A 14,002-nucleotide genomic window follows, 5' to 3' on the forward strand; every position below is an offset into this window, starting at 1 on the left:
TAGCAGATTACAAATTGTATGTTTTGTTTACAAACAACTAGAAAACCATAAGGGAGGAAAAGGGAAGAAAAACAATACTCTTCAAAATTCTTCAAACTAGTTAACCATTCCCTGAAAAACATTCATGCTTTATCTACATACTCACTTTTCATTATACTAGGAATATTTTGGGTGTTTTTAAGCAGCCATGCAAATAAGAATCAAACTTTTACCAGCCCAGACATTTTATTTCTACTGGCCTATGCCACCTTGGCTATTTACTGATGAGATTCATCCTGTGGATATTTATTTCTTTCCTTAGCCAATATAAACTGTGAATAAGCTCTGCAATAGGGACTACATCAGTTTCTTTTAAAATATCTGATGCTTTTACATTGGTTTTAGTTCACATCTCACGTGATTAGGGGAGGCCCACAGTGTTTTCAGGATATACTGTTTTATTTAGGACATCATTACCAACTGACAAGAGTTTTTTTTCAAGGGAGCACTTGAAAAGTGTCTTGGAAAATACTGGTGGTCAGAAACAAAGAAAGAGTTAGATAACAATGCCAAAATAAAGTTGGGTTTATCTTGTACAAAACAGTTATAAATACGAGAGTTCTCTTTGGGATGTTGCTGCTTGACTATTTCAAAAGTATAAAATACTTTTTCTTAGCCAGAGAATATACTTGTTTGATACTTAGCAACTACACATCTTTACATCTTTGTTTTTTTTTTCATTTTGCTTTGTTTTGTTTTTTTTTGAATTGGCACTAGTTTTAATTTAAAAAAAATATTCAGTAGTGATTCAGTATATTTTGGAGATGGAAGCCTCATTTCTCACCCACTGTAAAATAAAATTTGAAAGGGTGTGTGTGTGTGTGTGTGTGTGTGTGTGTGTGTGTGTGTGTGTGTGTCTGTATGTGTGTGCCCTGTTTTAGCAAGATGAAGAAGGTATCTTACGATGACTTGTGATAATGACTCAGACCTTTGCTCCATGGAAGAACATAGGCCAATTTCAATGAAACTTGTTAGCTGCAGTCTCTTGCTCTTTGTCTTTGTGGTGAACTGGTCTTCCTCTAGTTCAAAAAGGAAAGACAAACCTTTAAAATGCATTCTAAGTAAAACTTTAGATTATCTACTTCTTTGATTTCAACAAATGAAGAATTTTTTAAAATTATTTTTGCTTCTCAAAATAATATTCCTGGCTGATGTGCACCAGGGCAGACACATATACACACACTCACATACATATATACCCTTCCCAGCTCTGCCACCTGCTTGATGTTTCGCAGTCACTGTGCAGCTATTAGCTTGGTTGGTTTTTTCAATGTTATGAAGAGAAATCCCGGGCGCCTTACCACACTGCAACTCACAATGAAGGTCCAACTGCAGAGTTGGTCCTTCCAGCTTTTCAAACACTCCTAACCCAGAAATGTGACTCAGCACCAGTATGTGCTAGTGCTTGGAGATGCAAGGAGAAAAGATGGATAAGGAAACTCTGGAGGAATCTATACTCTCTGCTTGCAGGTCTTACAGATTTCTCTGTTGAGGTGAATCAACAATTACCCAAATCTCTAAAAATGATACCAAACTGAGTGGAATTTAGTGAGAATTGGATGTCGAAAAGTAACTAGGGATTATCCAACACACACACACCCCAGGCACATACATAATAAAACCTTGGTGAGGTCCTGTAATACTCATAGATAATAAGCTCTTTGTAATTAGGGATGAAACTGAGCAGCGTCCTCCTTTGCTACTGAATATTTGCCAATGCTGAAGGAAAGAAAAAGCATGAAAACCCTTCAGTCTTCACTGCTACTGGTTATATTTAAAGATAGAGGTATCCGACCCAGTAGACCAGGTTAAAGAGCAGGAAAGAGGTTGGGAAAAAGACTCTGGAATATGAGTCCAGCTCTGAGATATCTATGTGAATCCTTCCTTTCCGCCAGGAGCCTGATTTACACTCTTCATAGCAACAGAAGAAGCTTTGACAGTCTTTGCCATCCAGACACTCATAGACACAAGTATCTTCAAATTCCTGCCAGTACATGGAATTATTCAGAGGGATCACCGTAGGAGGCGGTCTCATATCCAGGACAGAATAGTTCTAGAAACAATTGACACAAAAGAGCCGGCATTAGATAACAGTGCAAACAACATTAGGTGAATCAAATAATCTGTGTATATATATTATAGAGTGGCCAGAGAGACAGGTCGAACATGGAAACTTGCATGCTTATGGTTTGTAGCCATATGTTCAGATTGATCAGATGCCTGGAAAACATTTATGTAATAATGTCTGTTCCATCTAGAGGACAAATATCTAAATCTGTTATGTCCAAGGGATTGTTACGTGTAAGCAAGCATAGTGGACTGAGGTCACCTTGGAGTCAGGAGGGTTTGGGTTCCAATCTTTCCTCTAACCCATAGTGGCTGTGTGACTCCCAAAATGTATTAACATCTCAGTGCTCCCAGACAACTCTGTAAGCCTCTAAGCTGCTCTAAGCTGATGTTAATAGTGGGAATTTCCCCATTAAAAAAGTTCCTTTTCTGCAATGAACGCATGTATTGACATTCATTTTTAAAATGTCTTTACAGATCTCATAAAGCAGAGGTGAGGAATCTGCAGCCTCAAGGCCACATGTGGCTCTCTAGGTCCTCAAGTACGGCCCTTTGACTGAATCCAAACTTCGCAGAACAAAAAAATATAAAAACTTTGTTCTGTGAAGTTTGGATTCAGTCAAAGGGCCGCACTTGAGGACCTAGAGAGCCACATGTGGCCTTGAGGCTGCAGATTCCCCATACCTGGCTTAAAGGATGAACCCACAACCTATTTATTTTTCTGATTTGATGTATGCCATGTATTTCTTTTAAGCACCTGAATTTTTAGAAATTGCATACCTCCAAATGGCATTTAAAATAAAACAAAACAACAAATAAGAAGTCAAATGGGATCATGAAAATATTCAACTGTCATAAATCCCCCAGCAATGTCTGACAGGCATCTATGTTGACTCAATTTATATAATATCTCTGTGTACAAAACATGAACGAGGTATTACATTTTTTTTTAAAAAACAAAAAAAATAATGGGGAAACATTTTTGATGATCTTTGGAAGAAAAAGATGGCTTTCAATAGAATACAAATTCTTTGAAGGTACGGTTTGGTTTTGTCTTTATCTCACCAATGACTTGCACAAAGTCTGGTACAGAATAGGTGCTTAATAAATGTTTATGGACTTGAATTGGGTATTAATTCATTTACTATTCCTAAATCACACAATGGTTCATAACTGACCAATGAATATTATTATTATCAGATGAATATTGTTATGTTGCTTTGTGAGTATGTTATCTTTTAATTGAAAAAAAAGTAAGTATAAAATAAAACAACAGCTAAAGGACATTTAAAAAAAAGCACGAATCTTAGTTTGTAGAAAAGCATGTATGATCACTCAGGAAAAAAAAGAGTAAAAACCAAACATATTGGAATTTGAATGAAAATGTGAAGAAATTATTCAGTGAAGCAGTGATATTTGTTACTGTCAAATCTTTACTTTGCCATTGTCAACATGTCAATAAGTTTTTGTTAATGCAAATTCACTGCTGTTAGAATTGTGAATTAGTCCAATTGGTCAAGAAAATAATTTGGAATCAGGACAAATATTACTAAATTGTTCATATCCTTTGACCAGAGATCCTATTTCTAGCCAATGATATAATGGAATGACTTATATGTTTAAATAATTCATAGTAATTCACATAAATAAAAAGTTTTTTAATAAAACTAAAACTAGAAATATAATATATACCCAACAATTGGGGGATGGCTTAATAAATGTTAGTATATGAATATAGTGGAATATTATTATGCCACAATAGAGAATAAATATGAAGAACTTTGAACAAGATGAGATTGGTATGAAGTGATACACAACAAAGAAAGCAGAGTCAACATAATATCCACATGATGACTATAACGTTATAGACAAACACTAAAAAGTAACATGATTTAGACCGACAACATATATTGTTCAGAACAAATTATCGTTAAATTAGAAATCTTTTCTTTCTGATAAAAATAACTATAAGCTACACAAGTGGAAAATGGCACCTGTATCAGTGACAATTTTTCTAGTAAGGTTAGGCTTAATTCTTTTGGAGCAATGTGCTTTGTCAGGGTTTGCTTAAAAATATTTCTTGGGAAGTGCCTGCTACATCATTACAGAATGTTTTAGTGATAGTTCATGTTAAATAAAAAAAAAATTATTTACCTGGTGCTTATTTCACAATTAATTATAGACTTGGATTGGATTGGAAAAGGAGTTCTAGGTATTTCTATAGAAGAGAAGTGGAAGGATCATCATAGCAAAATTCTAAGCAACTGTTTATCAAGCCTATTAATAATCCTTCAGAGATTAACTAAAAAGCAATGTTAAAGTTCTGCTGTCCTGTTACACATGTAGAAATGGCCTGAAAAGTAGATTTTAGAAAAGAAAATCTAATACTTTGAATCCTTAGTAGTTTGTCAGATTTTCCTATCCCTTAACTAGATGCTGCAATCTGTTTGCCAATCTTTCTGTTGCTTTGTCTGTCTGTGTAACACAATTTCAGGTTTGGAACATTCATGAAATGCTCTTCACTTTGGTCAAGAGGATGATGTCTCAAGCCTATGTGCCTAAAGGACAAAATTGGTGGCAGAATTTAAGACTCAAAAAAGTGACTCCAGTTGTCTACCTCTGCCTTTCTTTCTCTTTTTATCTGGGGAGAAGTTTACCCAAAAGGAAATTTTATGAAGTTTCTAGGGAGGCAGGTTAGAAATCAAGGACATATTGAGGTGTCAATTCCTCTATATGTTTGCTACTTCCCAGAGTCTTTTTTTTCCTTCTTTTTTTGCACAGGTCTCTTCATATAGAATGTAGTGAAATAGTTGATTTTCTCAAAGAAATAATGAAGATTTTCTCTTTTTTTCCAAAGGTCTTACACCAACTCTCCTCCTCAAACAGACACACAGTATTGAACCATCCTTGTCTCCACCAATAAGGCAAGTCTCATACAAATGCTACAGTCTTGAAACCAAGGCAACATTCATATACCTTAGAGCAGTCTAAGGATCTAGTTAAAAAGTCTGTAATGCCAATTAACAACTTGCCTAAAATTCAAACTGCAAGAATACCTTTTATTTTCTTCATTTTGCAATATCAAAACCAAACCAAACCCTAAAGTTTGAATGAATTCAGTATAGCCTATAGAATTCTGGTTAGAATTTTAGTATGTATTGAAGACTGGGATGTGAAAATTAAAAATTATGCATGCATGTGTAGGACATATACATCTTCATTTGGGGTACTAAGCAGTATTACATATTTTCAAAGTATAAAAATTGACATTTGTATAAAATCTTTCCAAAACTATGTAGTCTGACAGAAAATTATATAAGGGAAACAACATTAAAAAGTTGGGGGTTTTTTTGTTATTTTAGGCAATGGGGTTAAGTGACTTGCCCAGGGTCACACAGCTAGTAAGTGTTATGTGTCTGAGGCCAGATTTGAACTAAGGTCCTCCTGAATCCAGGGCCAGTGTTCTATCCACTGTGCCAGCTAGCTGCCCCTAAAAAGGGTTTTTTTTTTTCACTCAGTCATAGTGTATTGTAGGACAAGAAGCCTATTAAAAACAATAAAAACAACTTTTTGGCATGGTGCCATTGTATGTTCAGTGATTTGCGAACTGGAATGGAGTTAGATTCCTTCTTTTGTCTGCCTACCCATTACCTAAAGTGAAAACAAATAATAGGAAGAAGCAAAAGGCCTAAGATTATCAACAAATAGAAAAATAAAATATTCCTAGAATTGAGAACTGGCTCTCCAAAGAATTGTTTAGAATGCTCTAGATAATACTTAAAATTTATCAAATAAATAATAACTAGAAAATACATATTAAACTGATTTTTATTGAGAATGACTTTTAATTTTTATTTGCCATAATAAACCGAAACTAATGAAATCATATTTTGACCTTCTCCTGACATTAAAACAGTGTAATGTGGTTTATTTGGGGCTGCTTGAACTGAAAAGCTTAGGGGCATGTCATAAAGGAAAAAAAAATACATAAAGGGGCAGGAAATATAATGAAATCAGATGACAGGAATTTTCTTGCCTGGAACAAGGCAGAAGTAGGGTGAGAGGTCATTTAGAGTTTTTTTTTACAAAGCTGTACTTAGGGAATTAGAATCAATCATTTAATTTTTTTCTCTAATTTTAATCTTTTTTTTTTTTGACAGGTCCTAGGGTTTTTTGGCCATCTGGTGATGTCCATGTGTAGTCACCTTTTGGGTTGTTGAAAAAAGAGTGTTTGCTATGATCAGTGAGTTATCTTGACAAAACTATTAGTGTCTGCTCCCCTTCATTTTGTACTCCAAGGTGAAACTTGCTTGTTATTCCAATTATCTTTTGATTTCCTACTTTACCATTCTAATCCCTTATGAAGAATGTGACCTCTTTTTTCTTTCTTTCTTTTTTTTTTTGGTGTTATTTCTAGAAGATGTTATAGATCACCTTTAGTCTCTTTGGAATTAGTGGCTGGAGCATAGACAACATTTAACAGTGATGTTAAACAATTAGCCTTGGATTTGAATAGATGCAATTTTGTTCTTTTGGAGATTGTGCCTCAGTACTGATTTTTTTTTTCATCCTTTTATTAACTATGATGGCTACTCCATTTCTTCTAAGGAATTCTTGCTCACAGCAGTATATGTAATGATCACGTGAATAAAATTCACTCATTCCCGTCCATTTGAGTTCACTGACCTTCATGATGTTGATGTTTAATCTTTCCCTCTTCTATTTGACCACATCAAGCTTACCTTGGTTTATAGAACTTACATTCCAGGTTTCCATGCAATATTGATCTTTACCACACCAGATTTCCTTTTGTCGCCAGACACATTTGCCACTGAACTTCCTTTTGATTTTGGCCTAACCACTTAATTGACCTTGGAACTACTTGTAGCTGTCCTCTGCTCTTCCCCAGTAGCGTGTGGGACACCTTCTGACTGAGGGGGCTCATCTTCCATTGTCATAACTTTTATCATTCTAATATTGTCCATAGGGTTCTCTTGGCAAATACACTAGAGTGGTCTGACATTTCCTTCTCCAGTGGATTACCTTTTGTCAGAACTCTCCACTATGACCTGTCTGTCTTGGGTAACTTTGCAAAGCATAACTCATAGTTTCATTGAGATACACGAGCCTCTCTGCCATAACAAGGCAGTGATCCAGGAGCTGACTATAGCTCAGATCATGAGCTTCTTATTGCAAAATTCAGACTTAAATTGAAGAAAGTAGGGGAAAATTCCACAGACTGTATAGATAAGATCTTAATAAATCCCTTATGCACATGAAGTGGAAGTGAAAAATAGATTGAAAGGATTAGATCTGGTAAACAGAGTGACTGAAGAACAGCAACAACAGCAACAAAAATTCCAAACAAAAAGAAAAGCAAGGTAGCAAAATGGCTGCCTGAGGAGGCTTTGCAAAGAGCTAAGGAAAGAAGGGAAACGAAAGGCAAAAGAGAAAGGGAAAGACAGACCCAAGTGAATGAAGACTTCAAGAGAATAGCAAGAAGAGATAAGAAGTTTTCTTATATGAGCAATGCAAAGAAATAGAAGAAAACAGTAGAATGGGAAAGACAAGAGATTTCTTCAAGAAAATTAGAAATACTGAGGGAATGTCTCATGCAAAAATGGGCATGGTAAAAGACAAAAGTGACAGGGACTTAACAGAAATAGAAGGGATTAAGAAGAGGTGGCAAGAATATACAGAAGAACTGTAAGAGAATGATCTTCACATAACTGATAACCAGTCTGGCATGGTTGCTGATCTAGAGCAAGACATCCTTAGGAAGCACTGTTTACAGTAGGGCTAGTGGAGGTGATGGAATTCCAGTTGAGCTATTTAAAATACTAAAAGACGGTGCTGCTAAAGTGTTGTATTCAATATGCTAGTAAATTCGGAAAACTAAACAGTGGCCACTGGATTGGAAAAGATCAATTTACATCCTAATCCCAAAGAAGGGCAATGCCAAAGAAATACTCAATTTATCAAACAACTGCTCTAATTTCACATACCTTCAAGGTTACGCTTAAGATTCTGCAAGCTAGGCTTCAGCAATATGTGAACCAAGAATTACCAGAAGGCAGGTTAGTTTTCAAACAGGTAGAGGAACTAGAGACAAAATTTCCAACGTTTTCTGGACCACAGTGAAAGCAAGGGAGTTTCAGAAAAAAAAAAACCTGCTTCTGTTTTCATTGGCTATGTTAAAGTCTTTGTGTGGATCATAACAAAATGTAGCAAATTCTCAAAGAGATGGGAGTACCAGATCATCTTTCTTGTCTCCTGAGAGGCCTTTATGAAGGCCAAGAAACAAAAGTTACAAGCAAACGTGGAACAACTGATTGGTTTAAGATTGGAAAAGGAGTACTACAGGCTGTATGATGTGATCTAACTTATTTAACTTATATGTAGACTATATCATGCAAAATGCCAGGCTGAGTGAATTAAAAGGCAGAATTACATTCCTGGGAGAAATATCAAAAAAACCTCAGATATGCAGACAATAACACTATGATGGCAGAAAGTGAAGAATTAAGAAGTATCTTGATGAGGATGAAAGAAGAGAAAGTAAAAACTGGCTTGAAACTTAACATAAAAACAACACACCTGTAAGATCTGGGCAACTGGTCCCATCACTTCCTGGCAAGCAGAGGAAGAAGAAATAGAAGCAGTATCAGATTTTATTTTCTTGGGCTCAAAGATCACTATAGATGATGACTGCAACCATAAAATTAAAAGACTCTTGCTTCTTAGAAGGAAGGCTATGGCAAGTCTGGACAGCATATATCACCTTGCCTACAAAAGTCTGTATAATCAAACTTATGGTTTGTAGTAGTAACATATAGCTGTGAGAGTTGGACTATAAGGAAAGCTGAATGTCACAGAATTGATACTTTTGAATTTTGGTGCTAGAGAAGACTTTTGAGATTCCCTCAGGCAGCAAGTAGATCAAATCAGTGAACGCTTAAATAAATTAACTCAGACTATTCACTGGAAGATCAAATACTGAAACTGAAACTTAAATACTTTTGCCATATAATGAGAAAGCAGGACTCATTAGGAAAGACCCTGATAGTGGGAAAACTTGAAGGCAAAGGAAAAGGGGACAGTAAGGGATGAGATAAAATGTCATGGAAACAATGAATATGAACTTGGAAAGACTTAGAGAGATAATAGAGGATAGAAGGACCTGGCATGGTATGGTTCATGGGGTCACAAAGAGTCAGACATGATTGAATGACTGAACAACAAAATTATTTCATTGGCACTGGAACTCTCAAGGGGGAACTTTTTCTATCAATGAATACCAGCAACTTTAAGTCTCAAAGAATTTCTAAACACACTAAGTGAGAGGCCCAGGGTTACACAGTCAGAATGTATCCAAGGTATGGCTTGAATCTCAGTCTTTCTGACTCCTAGGTGGACTATCTAGCCATTAGTATACCATCCTCCCTCTCAACATTTTGATTCTTAGATCCATTAATCCTCTCTACCATATGTGTACAAACACACACAACTCTACTGTGTTAGTTGTGAAAAGCCCTGATATGGTGGTGGATATTACTTAAAAAAAGGAGCAGAGCTCAAAGTCACTGCTTCTTATCATGTTGTCCAGTGTGAAGCTGTTCCTTTCTATTACAGTTTTAAATAGACTATTTATTCAAATAGCGTCTATCCTGGGAGATCTTTGGAAATAGGAAAGATGAAAATTTGTTTTGGCTGACTAGGTACTAAGCTGCTTGTAGGAAGACTTGACCAAATCTTTTTTGTAGGTCCCTTTCAACCAATGAATCTATACTTTCAACCTAGAAAGTATCAAGATTAATTGAGGGTCATTTCTATAGTAGCTGACAGGCAGCAGTGGCTTGAAGAAACCCAAAAGACAGATCTATTTTCACAACTGGACAACTTTACCTTGAGAAACTTATGCTTTTATCCTAGGTTTCCACTGGTAAGGAAAATTGTGACTTAAAATTAAATTGTAGGTATATGTGTAGGAACAACAGAAAGAGAGTACATAGTACAGTGGAAAGAAAACCAAATTTTTCATCAGAAGCTTTAAGTACTAATCACAGCTCTGTCATTCAATGTCTGTGGGACCACCTTAAGCAAGACTTTTCATTCATGTAGGCCTCAATTTGCTCATCTGTAAAATGGGGGATAGAGATCACAGAGGCACTGAAACTTTTGTCCACAGCCCATTCTTCATCAGACCCCATGGCTCACTCCCAGTTGGTGTTTTTGCGTCCCTGATGGCTTGAAGGCAGGAAGATGTTAGAAATATTTTCTAAAACTATAACTGCCTATAGGGCACATCAGTTCCTCGTAGTAATTGTAGAAGCAGAGGCATGTTTGTATGACTTTTTTATTTCTGTATTGTTTTAACTTTGATGACCAAAGTAGTTCTAATCAGATTTTAGGGTTCTGAGCACTTATTGTATTGAAAATAAAAATCTTGGGAGGTGAAGCCAAGATAGCAGAGTAAAGCCAAGTACTCAGCTGAGCTCTCCCCCAGATCCCTCCAAATATCTTTAAAAAATTACACTAAACAAATTCTAGAGCAGCAGAACCCATACAAAGACCGAGTGATACAAATTTCTAGCCCAAGACAACTTGGAAGGTTGGCAGGAAAGCTCTGTTGCACCAAGGTGAGAGAGGAGTGTAGTCCAGAGTAAGCTGTGCCAGGGCAGACCTGGCCACAGCAAAGCCAGAGCTGGCATTGGGGTGACTGAATCACTTGCAACAGCAGTGGTTTCCAGACTTCTCTGCCCACATACACCAAAGACAATATAGAAGGTCAGCTGCACCTACATGAGAGTGGAGTGCAGTCCAGCACAGGCTGCACCAAGATAGCCGTGGCCCCAGCAAACCAGGAGAAGGCCTTGGGAATGACTGAGTCAGCAGCAGCAGCAGTGACAGAAGTAGCAGCTGCTTCTGTAACTTTCAGCCCACATATAGTAAGGAGGTGGAACAACTGATCAGAAGGAGATCATGGGGGTCTTTGTGCTATCACTGAGGCAGGATTCTGTTGTTTTGCTCATATTTTGATCTAGGTCCTGGGTGGCAGTCCCAGGATCAAATGCTATGCACTAACATAGCAGAGCTTGCAGCCACAGCAGAGGGGAGCCCTCCTGACAGTTCCATGGCAGAAAAGAGTGCTTGTGGTCACTCATAGACCAGAGCATGGGCTAGGAGAGTAGTAAACATCTCTCCTTAGATTATATCACCTTGGAAGAACTGAAAACTTACAGATCCCTAGAAGTACTTCTGAACACAGCTGCACAAACCCCTTGAAACTTGGGATAGTGTGCCCTCCACCCTGGAAGCAGAGACCTACTTTAACAAAGACTTAAAATTCAACCAATAAGCTGTGAAAATGAACAAACAATGGGCAAAAACTGACTATTGAAAGTTACTGTGATGACAAGAAAGATCAAAATACATACTCAGAAGAAAACAAAAAAAGTCAAAACTCCTATATCCAAAGACTCCAAGAAAAAATATAAATTGGTCTCAGGCCATGAAAAGCTCAAAAAGGATTTTGAAAATTAAGGCAGAGAGGTAGAGGAAAAGTTGGGAAGAGAAATGAGAGTGATGCAAGAAAATCATAGAAAGCAAGTCAACAGCTTAGTAAAGGAGACAAAAAAGGATACAGAAGAAGATAACACCCTAAAAAACAGACTAGGTCAAATGTTAAAAGAAATTCAAAAAAGCCAATGAGGAGAATGGCTTAAAGAGAAGAATTGGCCAAATGGAAAAGGAGGTCCAAAAGCTCACTGAGGAAAATAATTCCTTAAACATTAAAATTGAGCAAATGGAAACTAATGACTCTATGAGAAATCATAAACAGAATGAAAAAAATAGATGACAATGTGAAGTATCTCACTGGAAAAACAACTGATCTGGAAAATAGATCCAGGAGAGATAATTTAAAAATTATTGGACTACCTGAAACCCTTGATCAAAAAAGAAAAAGAGCCTAGACATCATCTTTCAAGAAATTATCAGGGAAAGCTGCCCTGATATTCTAGAAGCTGAAGGTAAAATAAAAAATTGAAAGACTCCAGAGATCACCTCCTGCAAGAGATCCCCAAGTAAAAAATGCCAGGCATATTATATCCAAATTCCAGAGTTCCCAGGTCAAGGAGAAAATATTGTGAGCAGCCAGAAAGAAACAATTCAAGTATGGTGGAGCCACAGTCAGGATGACACAAGATTTATCAGCTTCTACATTAAAGGATTGGAGGGCTTGGAATATGATATTCCAGAGGGCAAAGGAGCTAATATTACAACTGAGAAATACCTACCCAGCAAAACTGCATATAATCATTCTAGGGGGAAAATGGATATTTCATGAGACAGAGGACTTTCAAGAACTCTTGATGAAAAGACCAGAGCTGAATAGAAAATTTGACTTTCTAATACAACACTCAAGAGAAGCATTAAAAAGTAAACAGAAAACAGAAATCATAAGGGACTTAATAAGTTTAAACTGTTTATATGTCTATGTAGGAAGCTGATATTTGTAACTCATAAGGCCTTTCTTGTTATCAGGGTAGTTAGAAGAAGCACATGTAGACAAAGGGCACAGGTGTGAGTTGAATATGAAGGGATGATATCTAAAAATTAAAATTAAGGTGTGAGAGAGGAATGTACTGAGAAAGAAAAAGGGAGAGGTAGAATGGGGTAAATTATTTCACACTGAAGAGGCAAAAAAAAGCTTTTGCAGTAAAGAGGAAGAGGGGGGATGTATAGAGGAGTGAGTGAAGCTCACCTCATCAGAATTGGCTCAAAGAGAGAATAATATACACATTAAAATGGGTATAAGAATCTATTTTACTTACTCTACAGCAAAGTAGGAGGAGAAAGGGATTAGAGAAGGTAGGGGAGTGGCATGATAGAAGGAAAGCAGATTGAGGGAGGGGGTAGTCAGAAGCAAAACACTTTTGTGGAGGGACTGGGTGAAAGGAAAGAGAGAATAGAATAAACAGAGTGGGGAATAGGATGGAGGGAAATACAATCAACAAGAGTAACTATGAAAAAAATTTTGAAGCAAGTTTCTCTGATAAAGGTATCTTTTTTCAAACATATAGAGAACTAAGTCAAATTTGTAAAAGTAATAGCCATTCCCCAATTGATAAATGATCAAAATATATGATCCATTTTCAGATGAAGCAATCAAAACTATCTATAGTCATATTAAAAAAATACTCTAACACTATTATTTGGAAAAAAGCAAATTAAAACAATTGTGAGGTACTATTTCATACCTATTAGACTGGCTAATAGGACAGAAAAGGTAAATGACAAATGTTAGAGAGAATGTGGGAAAAAATAAAACTTTAATGCACTGTTGGTGGAGCTGTGAATCAATTCAACCATTCTGTAGAGCAATTTGGAACTATGCCCAATGGGCTATAAAACCATGCATACCCTTTGACCTACCAATACCACTGCTAGGTCTATATTACCAAAAAGATAAAAAACAAAAGAAAAAGGACCTATATTTACAGCAGATCTTTTCTGGGGGTAAATAATTAGCAGTTAAGGGGATGCTCATCAATTGGGGAATGGCTGAACAAGTTGTGGTATGTGATTATGATGGAATACTACTGTACTATAAGAAAAGATGAGTATGATGCTCTCAGAAAAACCTGGAAAGACCTGCATGAACTGAAGCAGAATGAAATGTACTGTGTACAAAGTAACAGCAATATTGTGAGATGATCAGCCATTGCTATTCTCAGCAATACAATGATCCAACACAACTATGAAGGACTTCTAACAAAAAATGCTATCTATCCCCAGAGAAAGAAGCGTTGTTGTCTTAATACAGATTGAATCATACTTTTTTTTAACTTTCTTTATTTTTCTTCAATTTTTTTCTTGCCTTTGTTTTCTTTTA

At 36.4% G+C, this 14,002-nt stretch overlaps 1 protein-coding gene across 1 annotated transcript in view; it reads right to left on the bottom strand.

The window, feature by feature from the left end:
- Positions 1 to 417: 417 nt before the first annotated feature.
- GABRG3 (gamma-aminobutyric acid type A receptor subunit gamma3) overlaps positions 418 to 14,002 on the bottom strand; it is a 53,925-nt gene continuing 40,340 nt past the window's right edge. The window contains exon 5 of the mRNA XM_078146068.1: positions 418 to 2,092. Within this exon, the coding sequence (XP_078002194.1) occupies positions 1,814 to 2,092 (279 nt within the window). The 3' untranslated portion in view covers positions 418 to 1,813. The remainder of the gene's footprint in view (positions 2,093 to 14,002) is intronic.

The sequence above is a fragment of the Phascolarctos cinereus genome, unplaced genomic scaffold (genome assembly GCF_003287225.1).
Source record: "Phascolarctos cinereus isolate Bilbo 61053 unplaced genomic scaffold, phaCin_HiC Scaffold_726;HRSCAF=1367, whole genome shotgun sequence".
In the NCBI taxonomy this organism is placed as follows: Eukaryota; Metazoa; Chordata; class Mammalia; order Diprotodontia; family Phascolarctidae; genus Phascolarctos; species Phascolarctos cinereus.